Consider the following 14,851-nt stretch of genomic DNA (forward strand, 5'->3'; position numbering starts at 1 on the left):
CAGGCAGAAGCAGCAGCTTATGTGTTGTGAGTGTATGTGGCACACATGGTCTCTGAAGATTCTTGGATTAAACTAATTTTTAAGCTGTCAAGTACCATTTCCCAGTCACAAACAAGTTGTTCCTAGTTCTGATATTTAGGCAAAGTGTGTGTTTCAAGAAAGAACTTTCAGAGGAGCTTCAAAATACCTTTTCAGTATTCTTTATTAAAGTTCACGTTAGAAATCCCCGAATTAATGCCAGTGTTGTGCCCAACCTGGACTGTTTACCTGGTATGCAAAAGCCAGTTGACACACAGAGTTCTGACACATGTTTTATTCCAGCTCTGCACAGACAAGGCTGCCAAGTGATAATTCCACAAAGCCAGCACACCAGCTGAAATTTGCAGCAGACGCTTCTATACAACAAAATCTATTACCTATGCCTAATGTCAATGCCTACTAACTAGCCATTGGTTAGTTTCTTTCTTGCTTCACTGCAAAGATACAGCTACTTTTAAATTCACTGTGCATTATCAGAGGGCAAGGGGCTTACATGGGTAAGGGGCTTCTCTAGCTAGGAGACGTAGTTTTTACATTATAACGAGACAAGTTCAACATCAGCACACCAGTTTGCAGGACATGGCTGACGTTACCAAACAACGTCAAACCTCAAGGATCTTTGCCTGGTGGTCTGGGAATCTCACCTTTCACCCAGAACAACCAGTTATCTCAGTACACTGTTATCTTATGGTAGACAGTATTAGCATAACTTCGTCAGTTCCTCTCTGTCAGTCTAACTTTATAATCAGTCATCACCAAGGCCAAAAAACTCAGATAGTACTAAAACCAGACATGCGTTGTTCCTATAAAGTTTTGTCTCTGTTAAGAACCCGTCTCTATCGGTTTAAATTCTTTATTTTCATAATTTGTTCAGGACAGTGTTCTCCAGCCAGTGTGCATCAACAGGTTTTGTGGGAACACCACACTTCTTTCTAATATACTTATTATACCAGAAGCATACTGTGAAATCACACTGCAGTAAATTGGCACAATGAGTCTTTCAGTAACAGAATTAGAACTCATTTACAAAGAGTGATGAATATACTTGCACATGAACATTTTAACAGCTATAAAAATGCTGCATCTGACTCCTAGAAAACACAGTGAAAGACATTCCAACAAGAGTTGAAAAACTATGCACAAACAGAGGTCAGTATCATAGGAGGAGGGTAGGTTTTATACAGATGAAGCAATTGGGCAGTTAAAAGTATTTACACTTTTTCCTGCTAGACAAACATACAGTAGTCAGGTAAAAATATACTACAACTCTAAGTCATGTAACATGTAAGCATTTGTTTTCTAAGTGGAACTTAATATTTTGAAATGTGTTACCTGTTAATACTGGATGAAACTTGGCGAAAGTGTTTAAATACTTTAAACCCAAGATTACGAAGGGGCTTTTATTCCACAAAATTTACTATGCTTATAAAATTATTTTAAACTTTCAGCAGTCTATAGATTTCAAATGCAAATCTTAACTATCCCCTTAAATTTGTGTTTTAAAAAATTACTCCAGCGGTGTCATTTGCTTTCAAAGGCCGAATCTTTTGCTGTCTTTTCAAGCTCTCTTTCTTCACATGTCCTGGAAACAAAATAAAGCAGCATTAATGACTCTGTAAAAATACTGAGTGTAAGACTTATTCCAGACAGTCTGGAGAAAGGAAGTTAGGGATGCCAGCTGTCCCATCTGCTCTCTCACTCATTGCCCCTAAGTGTGAAGCTGGTGAGCCATTAACATCACATCAATGCCTAGAACTGGCTGTGAATGACAGCCATTCAGAAGTCGATTTGTGTTCCATTCACACAGATTTTCCCCAGTCTGCTGCCAAATTAAGTCTGCTAACGTGGAAAAGCACACTGGTTTAACATACTTTAGCAACTTAGTTTTTTAGTAGCCTGGTATAAATCCACTATGTGTCCCAAACAGCAAGGTGACCTCAGGAAGCAGTATGTGTTTATACCAAATGAGAACAGAAAGATGTTTTTAAGTGCCAATCACTTCAGGAGTATTAAGTTACATGTTCTCTGTGTCCCCACATTTCTTAAGTACCTCTTCAGAAAGGTACAGCCATGTCTTATCTCTAATTACCGAAGGGAGTTACTTACAACTGTACACACAGCCCTGTGATTTGAGAAGTTTACAAATTATTTGCTTAGGAGACAGGAATAGGAACTGCAGGTGTGTCTCAATATTGGTTATTGGTTCATACTTACAAGCCTCCCACTCCTAACTAGGTCAGGCTGTCCAGGGCCACATCAAGTCTGATCTTGAGCGTCTCCATGGACGGGGCCTCAACCACATCCCTGGGCAGCCTGTTCCAGCATTTTACCATGCTTGCTGTAAAGAACTTCCTTAGGTGTAGAGAAATGGCCAGAAGATAAAAGGCCATGAGCTGCACAATCCAAGCTAAACTAACAGGGTGACATGTCCTTGAGAGGCTGATAAGAGAAAGCTTGGCAGAGCAGTAAACAGGAGATAAGGCCAGGTGTTGGAACTGCAAGGCAGAAAAGCATTGCCAATACCATACTCCAATCAGCGTCCAGTAACGGGCGCCTGAACGATGTATGTTAGCCAGTTGCAGGTTAACGTTATTCATGTGGACAGCACATAATACTATAAAAGCCTGTGTCTTATAATAATAAAGGAGCAAGATCCTGAACTCAAATTGGGTCTATGTCTTGACTCTCGCTGAGCAGGACTTTAACTCATATTGAGTCCACGTCCTGACTCTGGACAATCTCCTACACTTAGGTCCAACCAAAATCCACTCTGCTCCAGTTTAAGACCATTGTCCCTTGTCCTGCTGCTACCTTGCTTACTAATTTCTTACTTCTAAGAAACTGAATATTGCAGATAGAACCATATGAAAAATACTGACCCAAAGGACATGTATATGACAGACAGACACCAGTCTGTAGCTTTAATTTAGAACAGGTATGTGGATGCAATTCTTGATAGGCACAGTATTTGCAAGAGGTGTTACAAAATCTGGTTCATAGCTGTTAGCCATGCACAATGAACACAAGCCCACAGAAACTACTCCCAAGAACTCTATAAGATTTTTTGTAAAGCAAGTTGCTTTGCTTAATCAAACTGTTGGGTGCATAGAGTTCGAACACCACACGTGTTTAAAGAGACAGATGTTTATTAGCAGAACAGGACATCCCCACTAACTCATTCATGGAAGACAAATACATTAAGTTTTACAGATACGATTACCCAAGTACTAAAAATAGAAGTTGTCTTGCCACAGAGCTGCTTTTTTGAGACACTCTTATGGTTCAACAGCCTCCTCCAGGCATGTTGCATAGCTATCTAAACGATCTGCCTTAAATTCTTAAACTTATTTTGACCAATGTCCACTGAGATCTCATGCACACATACTTGAATATTCTTAATTATTTTAGTCAGAAATACAAGGGGCAATCTGACAGAGATTGTCTCTCTGCCACTCAAAAATGAAAGCATTGTCAGGTTCTGCAAGAACAAGGAGAAGAGCATGAAAAAATTCCACCCCGAAGAACAAATTTAATAGTCCTTTATTTTTAAATACCTGGCCAAGTTTATTCTGTAATTGCTGAATTACATTAATGCCTTACCATTAATGCCAAGTAACTCAGGTGCTGCAGTTGGTTCCATATTGTGATTTGGCCAAATAAACCTAATTAAAAATCAGGCTGCCTTAGGAACCTGTGCTTGGTGCCTTCACCACATTCCTGTAATGTGCTGCTTGTTCAGAATATTTGGCATCACCAGCTGAAAACTCGGGAATGTCATTTCTGAAGGCTATGTAATCAGAAGCCAATAGTTCTGAGGCTACCTCTCAGTACATACCAAATTAATTTTCACCTTAAACAGAGCAAACCCTTAAGTTTATCTTACAGAAAATACCTGTCAGTATTCCACTAATGCATACAGTTTTAACTTGGCAGACAAACAAAAGAATGCCAGACAACTGCAGTTTCTTCTGGCCCACATGAATATAGTGATGAAAGGAAATCTTGTCTCAGTAGACACTGCTGAACAAAAGGAATCCCGGAGTACAAGACCCAGAAGTGGTCAGACATAAGTGGTATAACAAAACAATTCAGCTCAAGGATAACTTTAGGCCTTTTCTTCATTGTTTACTAAATGCTACTAAGTATTTCTCATATTCTGTAAGAGATTCACTGCTGCTTGTTCTTATTGGAAACCCAGTATTTTTCAGTGAGGCTTACATTTAAGTATTTAACCTCCTGACAAATTCAAGCATTCTTATTACTTCTTGCTTGGAAAAGGAAAATGCATCAACCTCCATAGAGCTTTAGAGTTCTGAAACCTCAAAGGTCTATGTTCTAGCCTACTGACACCTGCATTTGGGCAATTCTATAGCTACACTATAGAACACTAATTAAAGTGGCTTGGCTATTGATTGGAATACATTATTTCACAAAAACACCCCTGATAAATCCCATTACATTCTGTAAGACTTGGTTCAGGCTTTCTTTACATCCAATTTAATAACATCAAGTCATCTAAAACATAGGAGAAAGATGAGGCTTTGCCTTGATTCACCACATCCTGATTTTCTCCTAACAGGATACCCTGAAGCTTTTTTATTTTAAGACTGCACCATAGCAGTGAGCAAAGTAACTTTTACAATGTTCATGCAGAACTGTAATGGAAGATTTGCTTCCTATTATCATCTCTAAAGCTGAGGGGAAAATCTGGGAGGAAAACAGTATCTCAGCAAGGTTACATAACTTCAATCTACTGCTGCTCCATTTTACATCATCGTCCTAGAACAGAACAGATCCATAATTTAAGGAAGGTTAACTCACTTTCTCTTAGTGCCAGCTTCATGCCTGTCTTTCTTTTCCTCAGTGTTCTCTCCATTGTGTTGTGGCTGGTTGGTGTCTTGAGCTTCAGACCCTCCATTTAGAACCTTTGGACCTTTAAAATGAAAGGGCACAGAAAGAATACAGTACTACAAGCAGCAAAACTGCTACAAAAAGCCCCAGATAATTTCTTTATCTTCACCAACTAAAAATGTTTCACCCTCCCCTTGATACTGAGCCATTGAAAAAAGCAAGTAACTGCTACAGCTTCACTTTCTGAAAATGCCTTGCAATGAGCCTCACTCCTTTATTTTTATAATGGGAAATCAACTGTAGTATTTCATGTGGTTTTGAGTTCCTGTGCTTGCTAGACTACAGATACCAGGAATAATGCCTATTTACATTCTGTGCAGTAAGAGACAAGAAGTTGTAATTCAGCAGTAAATTCTGGTTTTACCACTCTAGTTTGGTCAGGCAATTTTTGAAACTTTAATTGGAGAGATTACTGGTTGCATGGATTCTTGTTTACTCTCAACTCCAACAAATACATATGTAGTCAAAATATGCCAGACAATATTTATAAATGGAGTAAAAGTGTTTAATTAGAACATGCAATTATCAAGCTGGAAAAAACCCCACTACGTAGCAGTTGTATCTAGTGAAGTCAAAGCAGCAATATTTAACCTCTTAAAATTTCTGTGATAAACATGTGTTTGGCTCTAGTATTACAAGCCAGTGAATTTTAAGCAGACTCACTTCAAGATGCCGTTCTAGTAGCTGATCTAGTTAGACTTGTTCGGAATCAGTTCTGAACTTGAATGCCATGGAAGGAATTCAATGAAACAACGAATTCTATAATCCCTTGTTACAGCATAGACAGTCTGAAGCAGTACTTCAGCTGAAGCACAGGCTTCTGCAGTTGTGCTTCATAAAGACAGCAAAGGTTCAGCAGTTCGATTTTTAAAAGAGCATTAATACGAACATATGGAACCAGAATTTCTCTTTGTAGCAAACAAAGAAAAATCAAGCTTTCCGAAAGCTCTTCTCCTAGAATTCAAGGTCACCGTAAACAGAATGTGCTCCTAGTAACTGTGGAGGTCAAGGATCTTCAAGGACTTATATTCATTTACAACACAGCTTTTCAGTGTCTGTCTCATTCTATTCCTCTATGTAAAACCACAAGTATCTATTTTATTGCTTTTCTTATAACTGACCTAGGTTCTTGTAGAGCATGTTTCCTAGAGAGAGCTTCAATACCACACTGTACTTCTACACACACTCATGATTCGTCTGGAATAATGCTGCTGAAAGCATAATGGCTTGTTCGCCCCTCAGTAGTGGTTATGTCTTTACTTTTAAGACTGAACCACTAAAGGTGAGTCACAGAAGTAGTAGGTAAGTAGTTAAAAACTGCTGTTGACATGTAGCATGCAGGATCTGGAAAGAAGCTAGTGAGTGAAATGAAGCAATTAAAAGCACGGATAGAAAGCCTAGGCACCAAAAGGCTACTTGAGGAATGGAAGGTAGTATGTTGTGCCATGTTTAATGTGTTTTTCTGTTTGATTTTGTGTTTGGGTTTTTTTTTTTTTTATTATTATCTCATGAGGTTAGAAGATTTGCAGAGAAGTAAAAAATGCCAAACTTGGTTGTGCAAAAGCCCTTCCTTTAAGGCAATAAAGGTAAAATAGCCATGGAAGACATACCTTTGAACTTGAATCTTTGCTATAGCAGTATAGTCCTTAACTATTTCAGATACATAATAGGTTTTAAAAGACAAGTAGAATTCCTGCATCAAGGACAAGCTGGCTCAGGTTTGATGGGCCTGTTATATGACAAGAAACTAAAAACACAGTGACAAACCTGTTTGGTCCTTTTCCGTTTTTTTGTTTGCTCCTTTCTTCCACTGTTCTTTGGTTTTGTTGGCTTCCTCATGCTGCTTCTGTTCAGCAAGTGATTTATTTAGTACTTGGGAAAGAACAGAATCTCCTTCCCCAACCAGAAACATGGTCTTGAACTTGTTGTAGAGCATTGTAGATTTCTCCATGATAACTTGGCTAACTTTGAATTTCCTTATCTGAAATCAAAGTAAGAAAACAATCGTCTCCACATACTTTAAACACCTATATAATTCATCAGGTACTAGATGAAATTCTTAATTTAATCTGAAATAGTAGATTTCTACACTCTCCAAAATCTCACAACATCATAGAAGAGCCCAGGTTGTAAAGGACCTTGAAAGATGGTCTGGTCCAACTTTTTGTGGGAAAGGGAGCCTGGGTAAGATTGTTGAGCCTCCTGTCCAATCACAACATAAAAGATGTCCAGTGATGGGGACTCCACCACAGTCCTGGGGAGTTTGTTCCAGTGGTTGATTGTTCTCACTACATCACTATAAAACAAACAAACCACCAAACACACTATTTTTTTTTTAATTGACATGGAACCTCTCCCAATGCAACTTGCACCCTCTGCCCCATGTCTTCTCCATGTGGCTCCTTGTGGAGAGCCTCTGCCCTCTTTGTAGCTGATGCGATCCCCCATGAGACTTCTCTGGGAAGAAAATACGTAATCCCTTCAGCCTTTCCTTAGAGGACAAGTTCTCAAGCCCTTTTATTGTCTTCATAGCCCTCCTTTGGGGCCTTCTCTGGTCTGTCCACATTATTCTTGAGCTGTGTTGACCAGATCTGGACACCATACTGCAGAGGTAAATAATGCTAATACCATTTTAAGAAAACAGTCAGGTTACTTTGATTAATATTGCAGAACTCACCCTCTTTAGAGTCAGAATCATCTCTGTATGTTTCTGAGCTTGTTGCATTGTGACTTGAAGGGATGCAAGCTCATCAAGAGCCTCAATGCACCTGTTCACATCCTGTATATAAACATGAAATTAGTTTGAAAACTTACATCTTAATAATCCTTAATTAACCAGACTAAATTAATTTCCATGCTCAGTGATACCTTCCTGTAACATCCTTAATATTTTAGAACAGCTTGTACAAACTTTCAAACAAAAAATACTGTAAGTTGCCATTCAGCTACTTCCATAACAAAAGACAGACGGTATTTTAATACCATAATTTTAAAAAATTATTCGTTACTTTCAGAAATACAATCTCAATCTTTTTGCTACTTTCACAATTCTAGCACTTCCATGCTTGAAGCTGTTCTCCATAGTCTTTCCTATACACAATTCTGCCCAACTGACTTGCTATTGACAAGAAAGTGAAGCACCTCCAGTGGGCTGCAGGTAACATGCAGAACTGTATCTTTGTAGATTTTTCAGTTAGAAGTCTGACAAATAACACTATGCAGGACACTCAGAAGTAATGATGTGAGCTTCTCATCCATTTCTAAGAACTCCTGTATTAAAGTCTTCTTCCTGTAATACTTAATTCTCAATTTCCCTTATCTTCAGCTAGTCTTGCTTATTTTACTTCCTATTTAGAATTATTTATTGCCAGCACAGGCTATAAAAATACTCTGCATCTTCTATAAAATTGTTGCTCCTGTTCTCAATGCAAAGTATCGAAGTATCAAATCCCCAAATCAAGCATCAGAGTCCCAAATGAAGATATTGGGACTATGCTCAGCAGAATTCTGATCATGTTTACTTGCTAAGTACAGTTATGATAAACTAAATGTCCTTGTTGTAGCTCTGTGTGTTCTTCCCAGTATTCTAAGGTATTTGCTCCATTACACCTCAGAATCAAGAGCGTTTTTGGGGCTTGGAGGGGTTTCTGTTTGGGGTTTGGGTTTTTTTTTTTACTGTTTTAGGGGAATTCACTATCTAGCCAAGGACAGAGTGATTTACTGAAGCCAAACCATTAATTTCTGAAGTAAAAGCTTTCTAAATTTTAATTATAGTGAACTATGTTTTTAAGACAAAGTATTGGCATAGACAGGCCACACTGGAAACTAAGGTTTCCTTTTAATGCTGGTGGGTCAGTCTTGGACACCAGCCAGATGACACCCAACTCATCTTTGCCTCCTCAACAGTGCAGGGTGAGAAAAATAGATTGCAAAAGCTCATAGTTTGAGATAAAGACAGAGGAATTGCTTACCAGTTACTGTTGTGGGCAAAACAGGCTCTACTTAGGGATAGATTTGGGTCATGATAAACAAACACAAACATTAAATCAACACTTTTTCACTTTCCCATGGCTTAAATTCACTCCAGACTCCCCTCCCTAGCACAACCCTAAGCAGTGCAGTGGGGAGAGATGGTACATCACAGTTCCTCTCTACAATTTCTTCCCTCAGTCTGCCTTGGGCTCTCCACAGGCCACAAGTATGAACATCTGCTCCTTTGTGGTCTCTTCTGCATACTACAGGTGAGTACCTGCTCCAACAACATGGACCACCTCCTCCCTTCTCTGACCCTGGTGGTTCCCTCTGCTGTGTCTCACTTTCTTCCTTTCTCCCTCTCTCTGCCCAGTGTGTTTTGCCTTTTCTTAGGTTTTCACATAGGCACTAGAATCTTGGTTTAGGGAATCAACCATGCCCTGCACTGGGTCCCCTGGAGCCAAGTGGAGTAGACTGTCCCCAGCATGGGGCAAGCACTCTGCTCCTACTGCCAAACCTTGCCTCTAACATCCAACACAACACTTGAGTTCCTGAGTTGGAGCAGCTTGATGCTTCTCATACCACTATACTTCTTCAGTGACAGTCATTTTCTCTTCATACAAAAGTCACTCATAAACCAAAGGCTGAATTGCTTTCAGCAGTATCTGTGCAATGGTACTCTGAAAAAAGTCTGTGTGAACCCTTACTTTGGACTTCTGGAGGGCAGACTTCAGCTTATTTAAGCAACTAACCCAAAGAGTACCTTGGGAAGCAGCCCTTAAGAACAAGGAGGTCCAGGATGGTTGGACCTACTTCAAAGGGGAACTCTTGAAGGCACAGGACCAGGCTGTCCCAATGTGCCGAAAGATGAGCCAACAGGGAAGGTGACCTGCCTGGAGGGGCAAGCATCTTTTGAAGGACTTAAGGGAAAAAAAGAGGGTGTATCACCCTTGGAAAGGTGGGGAGGTAACTCAAGATATGTTTAAGGATGTTGTTAGATCATGCAGGAGAAAAATTAGAGAGGCAAAAGCACAGTTAGAACTTAAACTGGCTACTGCTGTGAAAGACAATAGAAAGCATTTTTATAAATATATTAATGCTAAAAAGAGGGGCAAGAAGAACCTCCACTCTTTATTGGACTCGGAGGGGAATATTGTAACTAAAGATGAAGAAAAGGCAGAGGTACTAAATACCTTCTTTGCCTTGATTTTCAACAGTAAAGCAGGAAGGCTTCAGGATTAACTGGCCTCCTGAACTGACTGATTGGGTCAGGGACTAGTATAATTCCCCTGAAATCCAAGAGGAAGCAGTTAGAGACTTGCTGAGCCACTTGGATACTCGTAAATCCATGAGACCCGATGGGATCCATCGTAGGGTACTGAGAGAACTGTCAGGTGAGCTGGTCAAGCCACTGTCCATCATTTACCACCAGTCCTGGCTCACTGGACAGGTCCCAGAAGACTGGAAGCTTGCCAATGTGATGCCCATCCACAAGAAGGGTGGACGGAGGATCCTGGAATCCAAGGCCTGTCAGCCTGACCTCAGTGCCAGGCAAGATTATGGAGCAGATCATCTTGAGGGCAATCACAGCACACCTACAGGATGGACAAGGGATCAGGCCCAGCAAATATGGATTTAGGAGGGGCAGGTCTTGCCTGACCAACCTGATCTCCTTCTATGACCAGCCTATCCCCCCCTTCTATGGTGGATGTGGGGAAGGCTGTGGATGTAGTCTACCTGGACTTCAGCAAGGCCTTTGACACTGTTCCCCATAGCAAACTCCTGGCCAAGCTATCAGCCTGTGGTGTGGACAGGAGCACTCTGTGCTGGGTTAAAAACTGGCCACAGGGCTGGGCCCAGAGAGTGGTGGTGAATGGTGCCACTGCCAGCTGGCAGCCTGTCACTAGTGGTGTCCCCCAGGGATCAGTGTTGGGCCCTGTCCTGGTCAATATCTTTATTGATGATCTGGATGAGGGGATTGAATCCATCATCAGTAAGTTTGCAGATGACACCAAGTTGGGAGCAGGTGTTGATCTGTTAGAGGGTAGGAGGGCTCTGCAGAGGGACCTTGGCAGGCTGGACAGATGGGCAGAGTCCAAGGGCATGAGATTTAACACATCTAAGTGCTTGGTTCTACACAGTTGCCACAACAACCCCATGCAGAGCTACAGGCTGGGGTCAGAGTGGCTGGAGAGCAGCCAGGTGGAAAGGGACCTGGGGGTACTGGTTGACAGCTGCCTGAACATGAGCCAGCAGTGTGCCCAGGTGGCCAAGAAGGCCAATGGCATCCTGGCCTGCATCAGGAATAGTGTGGCCAGCAGGAGCAGGGAGATCATTCTGTCCCTGTTCTCAGCTCTGGTTAGACCACACCTTGAGTACTGTGTCCAGTTCTGGGCCCCTCAGTTCAAGAAAGATATTGAGTTGCTCAAATGTGTTCAGAGAAGGGCAACAAAGCTGGTGAGTGGTCTGGAGCACAAGCCCTGTGAGGAGAGGCTGAGGGAGCTGGGTTTGTTTAGCCTGGAGGCTCAGGGGAGACCTCATTGCTCTTTATCTGAAAGGAGGCTGCAGACACATGGGGGTTTGTCTTTTCTCCCAGGCAACCACTGGCAGAACAACAGGACACAGTCTCAAGCTGCACGAGGGGAGGTTTAGGCTCGAGGTGAGGACAAAGTTGTTTACAGAAAGAGCAATTGTCCAGTGAAATGGGCGGCCTGGAGAGGTGGTGGAGTCACTGTTCCTGGAGGTGTTAAAAATAAGACTGGATGTGGTACTTGGAGCCATGGTTTAGTCGTCAGGTGGTATTATGTAGTAAGTTGGGCTTGATCTCTGAGGTTTTTTCCAACCTCGTTGATTCTGTGATTCTGTGAACAGTTAGGAAAAGTCCTCAGACTGAAGTCACTTTCACACCTCTCCTTGGCCAGTTAATAATAGTAGTGAGAATCTTCTTATTTTCAGCAGTACATAAAGGCTAAGGTGCAGAACCTGAACCTTTGTTGAACATCATCCTATTAGCCTGTATCTGCAGCCTGTACACCCACCAAATCTTTCAGTTTTGTACCATTTTTAAACTTGCTTTGGTGTGGTCTGTCCCATTATCCTAGTCATTGTAATGATGTTTTAACAGCACTGACTACTAATGAGTTGCCTTTAGCCGGACTCACTGCCACTGAGTGTAGTGTTTTGTGCCCTGTAGTTCAGCCAATTTTCAGTCTACCTTGCTATCCACTTATTTTGTCTAAGAAGCAAATTAAAGTCTATGAAAGTCTATGAAAGACGGTATCAAAAGCCTTTTTAAACTTAATAAATATTAACAATGCTCACTGCTCTCCCTCATCCACCAAGCCAGTCATCTCACAGGACGTCAGTTTGGCCAAGCATGATTTCCTCTGCATTAACGCATGCTGCCAACTCTCAGAGAGCTTACTGTCCTTCATGATTGGAAACAACTTCCAGGAGGATTTGCTCCACCACCTTCCAAGGGATCCATGCAAGGCTGACTGGCCTGCAGGTTCCCAGGTCCTCCTTCTGGAAGATGAGGGTGACATGTGCTTTCTTCCAGTCCTTCCCCTGATCACCATGACTTTTCAAAATGAGGCTGTGTGGATACACAATACCATCCAGCTCCCACAGCACTCCTCCATTTACTCAACATCAGGTCCCTCGTAGCTTAAATGTTTCCTAATTTGATCCTTGTCCGCTAAGCATCAAGTCCTTCCTGTCCTAGACTTTGCATTAGCCTCAGGGACCTGTGATTCCTGAAAGGAAATGTACAAAGTCAAGAAGGCAAGAAGTACCTTGTCCTTTTTCACTACATCCCCCACCCTGTTAAGTATCCTGTCCACATTTTCTCAGTCTTCCTTTTGCTGACGACATACTTGAAGCTTTGTTGTCTCTTCTGTCTCTCTCCATATTTAACTCCAGATGGGTTTTGGCTTTCCTAAGCTCATCTCTCTGTGCTTGGACAGTATAATCATCTGTCCTTGCTTCAACTGGGGTCTTTTGTGATTCTCCATGGCTCAGGCAGAGCTGGCACAGATGCTTCATTTGCCATAATTCCATCTGAACGTTTCCAGTACATAATTTATTATGAAGTATTTTCAAACAAACCCGATTTTACTTGCTGACATTGATCTTTTAATGTCCAGTCACCTCATTTAAGCAGAAGTTACCTTTCAAACTGAAAAAATGCCATTTGTTCTCAGAATGCTGATTAAAAACAAACATGTGCCAAGTATTTCCTACTAAAATTACACACATAAATCAGTTTAAAAACAAACAAAACTTACAAGATTATCAATTTTCAGGGAGTTCTTAATTTCTGCATGTATCCTTTGAAGCCTAGAATCCATTGATGTTTCTGAAGATTAAAAAAGAATATGCATAAATATTTGATAATCACATCAGGTTAGTTTTTTCTAGGAAACTCTCTACAATTCTGAACTTCACAGAGAATGCAGAAAAATATGGGCAGGCACTCTACATCAGATAATGATGCAGGTGCGCACTTAAATACGCCACAGGGTTACAATCAGAAATAGCTTTTTAAAGTCAGACACCATTAGCAACCTACACATTTTTCTCCTTAGGAGTTACAAATTGAAAATAATTTCTTATTTCAATATATAGCTATCACCCTCTAATTGCTGGCCAGGTTAAAAGGCAATTTCAATAAATACTAAGAGTTCGAAGTTGGAAAACCTTTAATGCCAAAACACCTCGATATTGATGGTTTTGTTTTCAGGGATTTGAACATGATTCAATTACAGTCCAAATACATCAAAATAAAATGTTCTCAGTACACATGCTCCTGCAGGTTTGCAAGAGGAATAACCATGCTGCATCCCTATTGGGATTTTTTCCACACACAATCAGTTTCCTTCAAGTTCAATCCATCTTGGATGGGTTTGCATAGGCTTTTTTCCCCTGCCAACACTGGGTTTGTTAGACACTCTGTCACTGGATCTCTACTGTACCACAAACTACATACAGTGGTTTGGATTGCTCTTAAAGATAGGAGAACTAAAAAAAGAATGGCTTATCCCTATGAAGGTCAGTTTGCAAGCGTGGGTTAGAAGACAAGACCACAGTAATCTGAATCTAAGCCTCTTGCTTCAAAAGAGCAAGCCTCCTGCTTAGTATCTAAATACTTCAGGAAGTCCCTCAGATTATAATGAGAAGGCAGAATGAAAAAACGGAGGGAAAAATTAAAGTGATTCACTTCAAGGAACAATAGCTTTTTGTTTCTTGTTCACAGACAGAAGAAATCATTGAGGTTTTAAACATCGAATGACAGTAAAAGGGGAATAGCAAAGACCTGTTCTGCTGTACTGAAGAACACAGAAGAACAAGAATGCACTTTGCAGGGACCTAGGTTTGACAGCCCAGAGCCACCCTCAGCATTAGACTATTTTATCCAGGCAAGTAATTCTGTTCAAACTTTAAGATGCCCCCCACGCCCCCCCCAAAAAGAAACTGTTCAGCTTCTTTAAACTAACCTCTCTTCTTCTCCATCTTCTTAATTTCTGTTTTCTTGATTTCTTCTTTACTCTGCCTACCAAAAACACAGAAATATTGTTACAGTATTGTGAAGTCTAGTTTTCAGTTTCTCCCTATCCTCCCATTTTCAGATGAGACGCAGTCTTTTGAATATTAACTCACTGAATCGTCTGCATGCAAAACCACAAAGAGCCAAACCCCGGTTTTCAAAGACTTAAAGTAACAAAATTAGTTAACTGAGATACTGTTGTTAAATCCTTCATACTGGAAGACATTTCTCCTTAGAAGCAGAGAATGGATTTCAAATGCTGAAAGGGTTTTGAAAACAATTCACCTTTCCAGACTCTGTTTTGGTTGCGTGTACGAATTGGGAAAACGGCACTGTACTGAACTAACGTATGGATAAAGAAAATATTTTTATTGTGATGACTAG

At 40.8% G+C, this 14,851-nt stretch overlaps 1 protein-coding gene across 1 annotated transcript in view; it reads right to left on the reverse strand.

The window, feature by feature from the left end:
• Window positions 1-1,474: 1,474 nt before the first annotated feature.
• PSIP1 (PC4 and SRSF1 interacting protein 1) overlaps window positions 1,475-14,851 on the reverse strand; it is a 53,230-nt gene continuing 39,853 nt past the window's right edge. The window contains exons 10-15 of the mRNA XM_054397376.1: window positions 14,418-14,473; window positions 13,209-13,279; window positions 7,628-7,729; window positions 6,718-6,931; window positions 4,861-4,972; window positions 1,475-1,621 (exon numbers count right to left, since the gene is read on the reverse strand). Of these exons, the coding sequence (XP_054253351.1) occupies window positions 1,561-1,621; window positions 4,861-4,972; window positions 6,718-6,931; window positions 7,628-7,729; window positions 13,209-13,279; window positions 14,418-14,473 (616 nt within the window). The 3' untranslated portion in view covers window positions 1,475-1,560. The remainder of the gene's footprint in view (window positions 1,622-4,860; window positions 4,973-6,717; window positions 6,932-7,627; window positions 7,730-13,208; window positions 13,280-14,417; window positions 14,474-14,851) is intronic.

The sequence above is a fragment of the Indicator indicator genome, chromosome Z, assembly GCF_027791375.1.
Source record: "Indicator indicator isolate 239-I01 chromosome Z, UM_Iind_1.1, whole genome shotgun sequence".
In the NCBI taxonomy this organism is placed as follows: Eukaryota; Metazoa; Chordata; class Aves; order Piciformes; family Indicatoridae; genus Indicator; species Indicator indicator.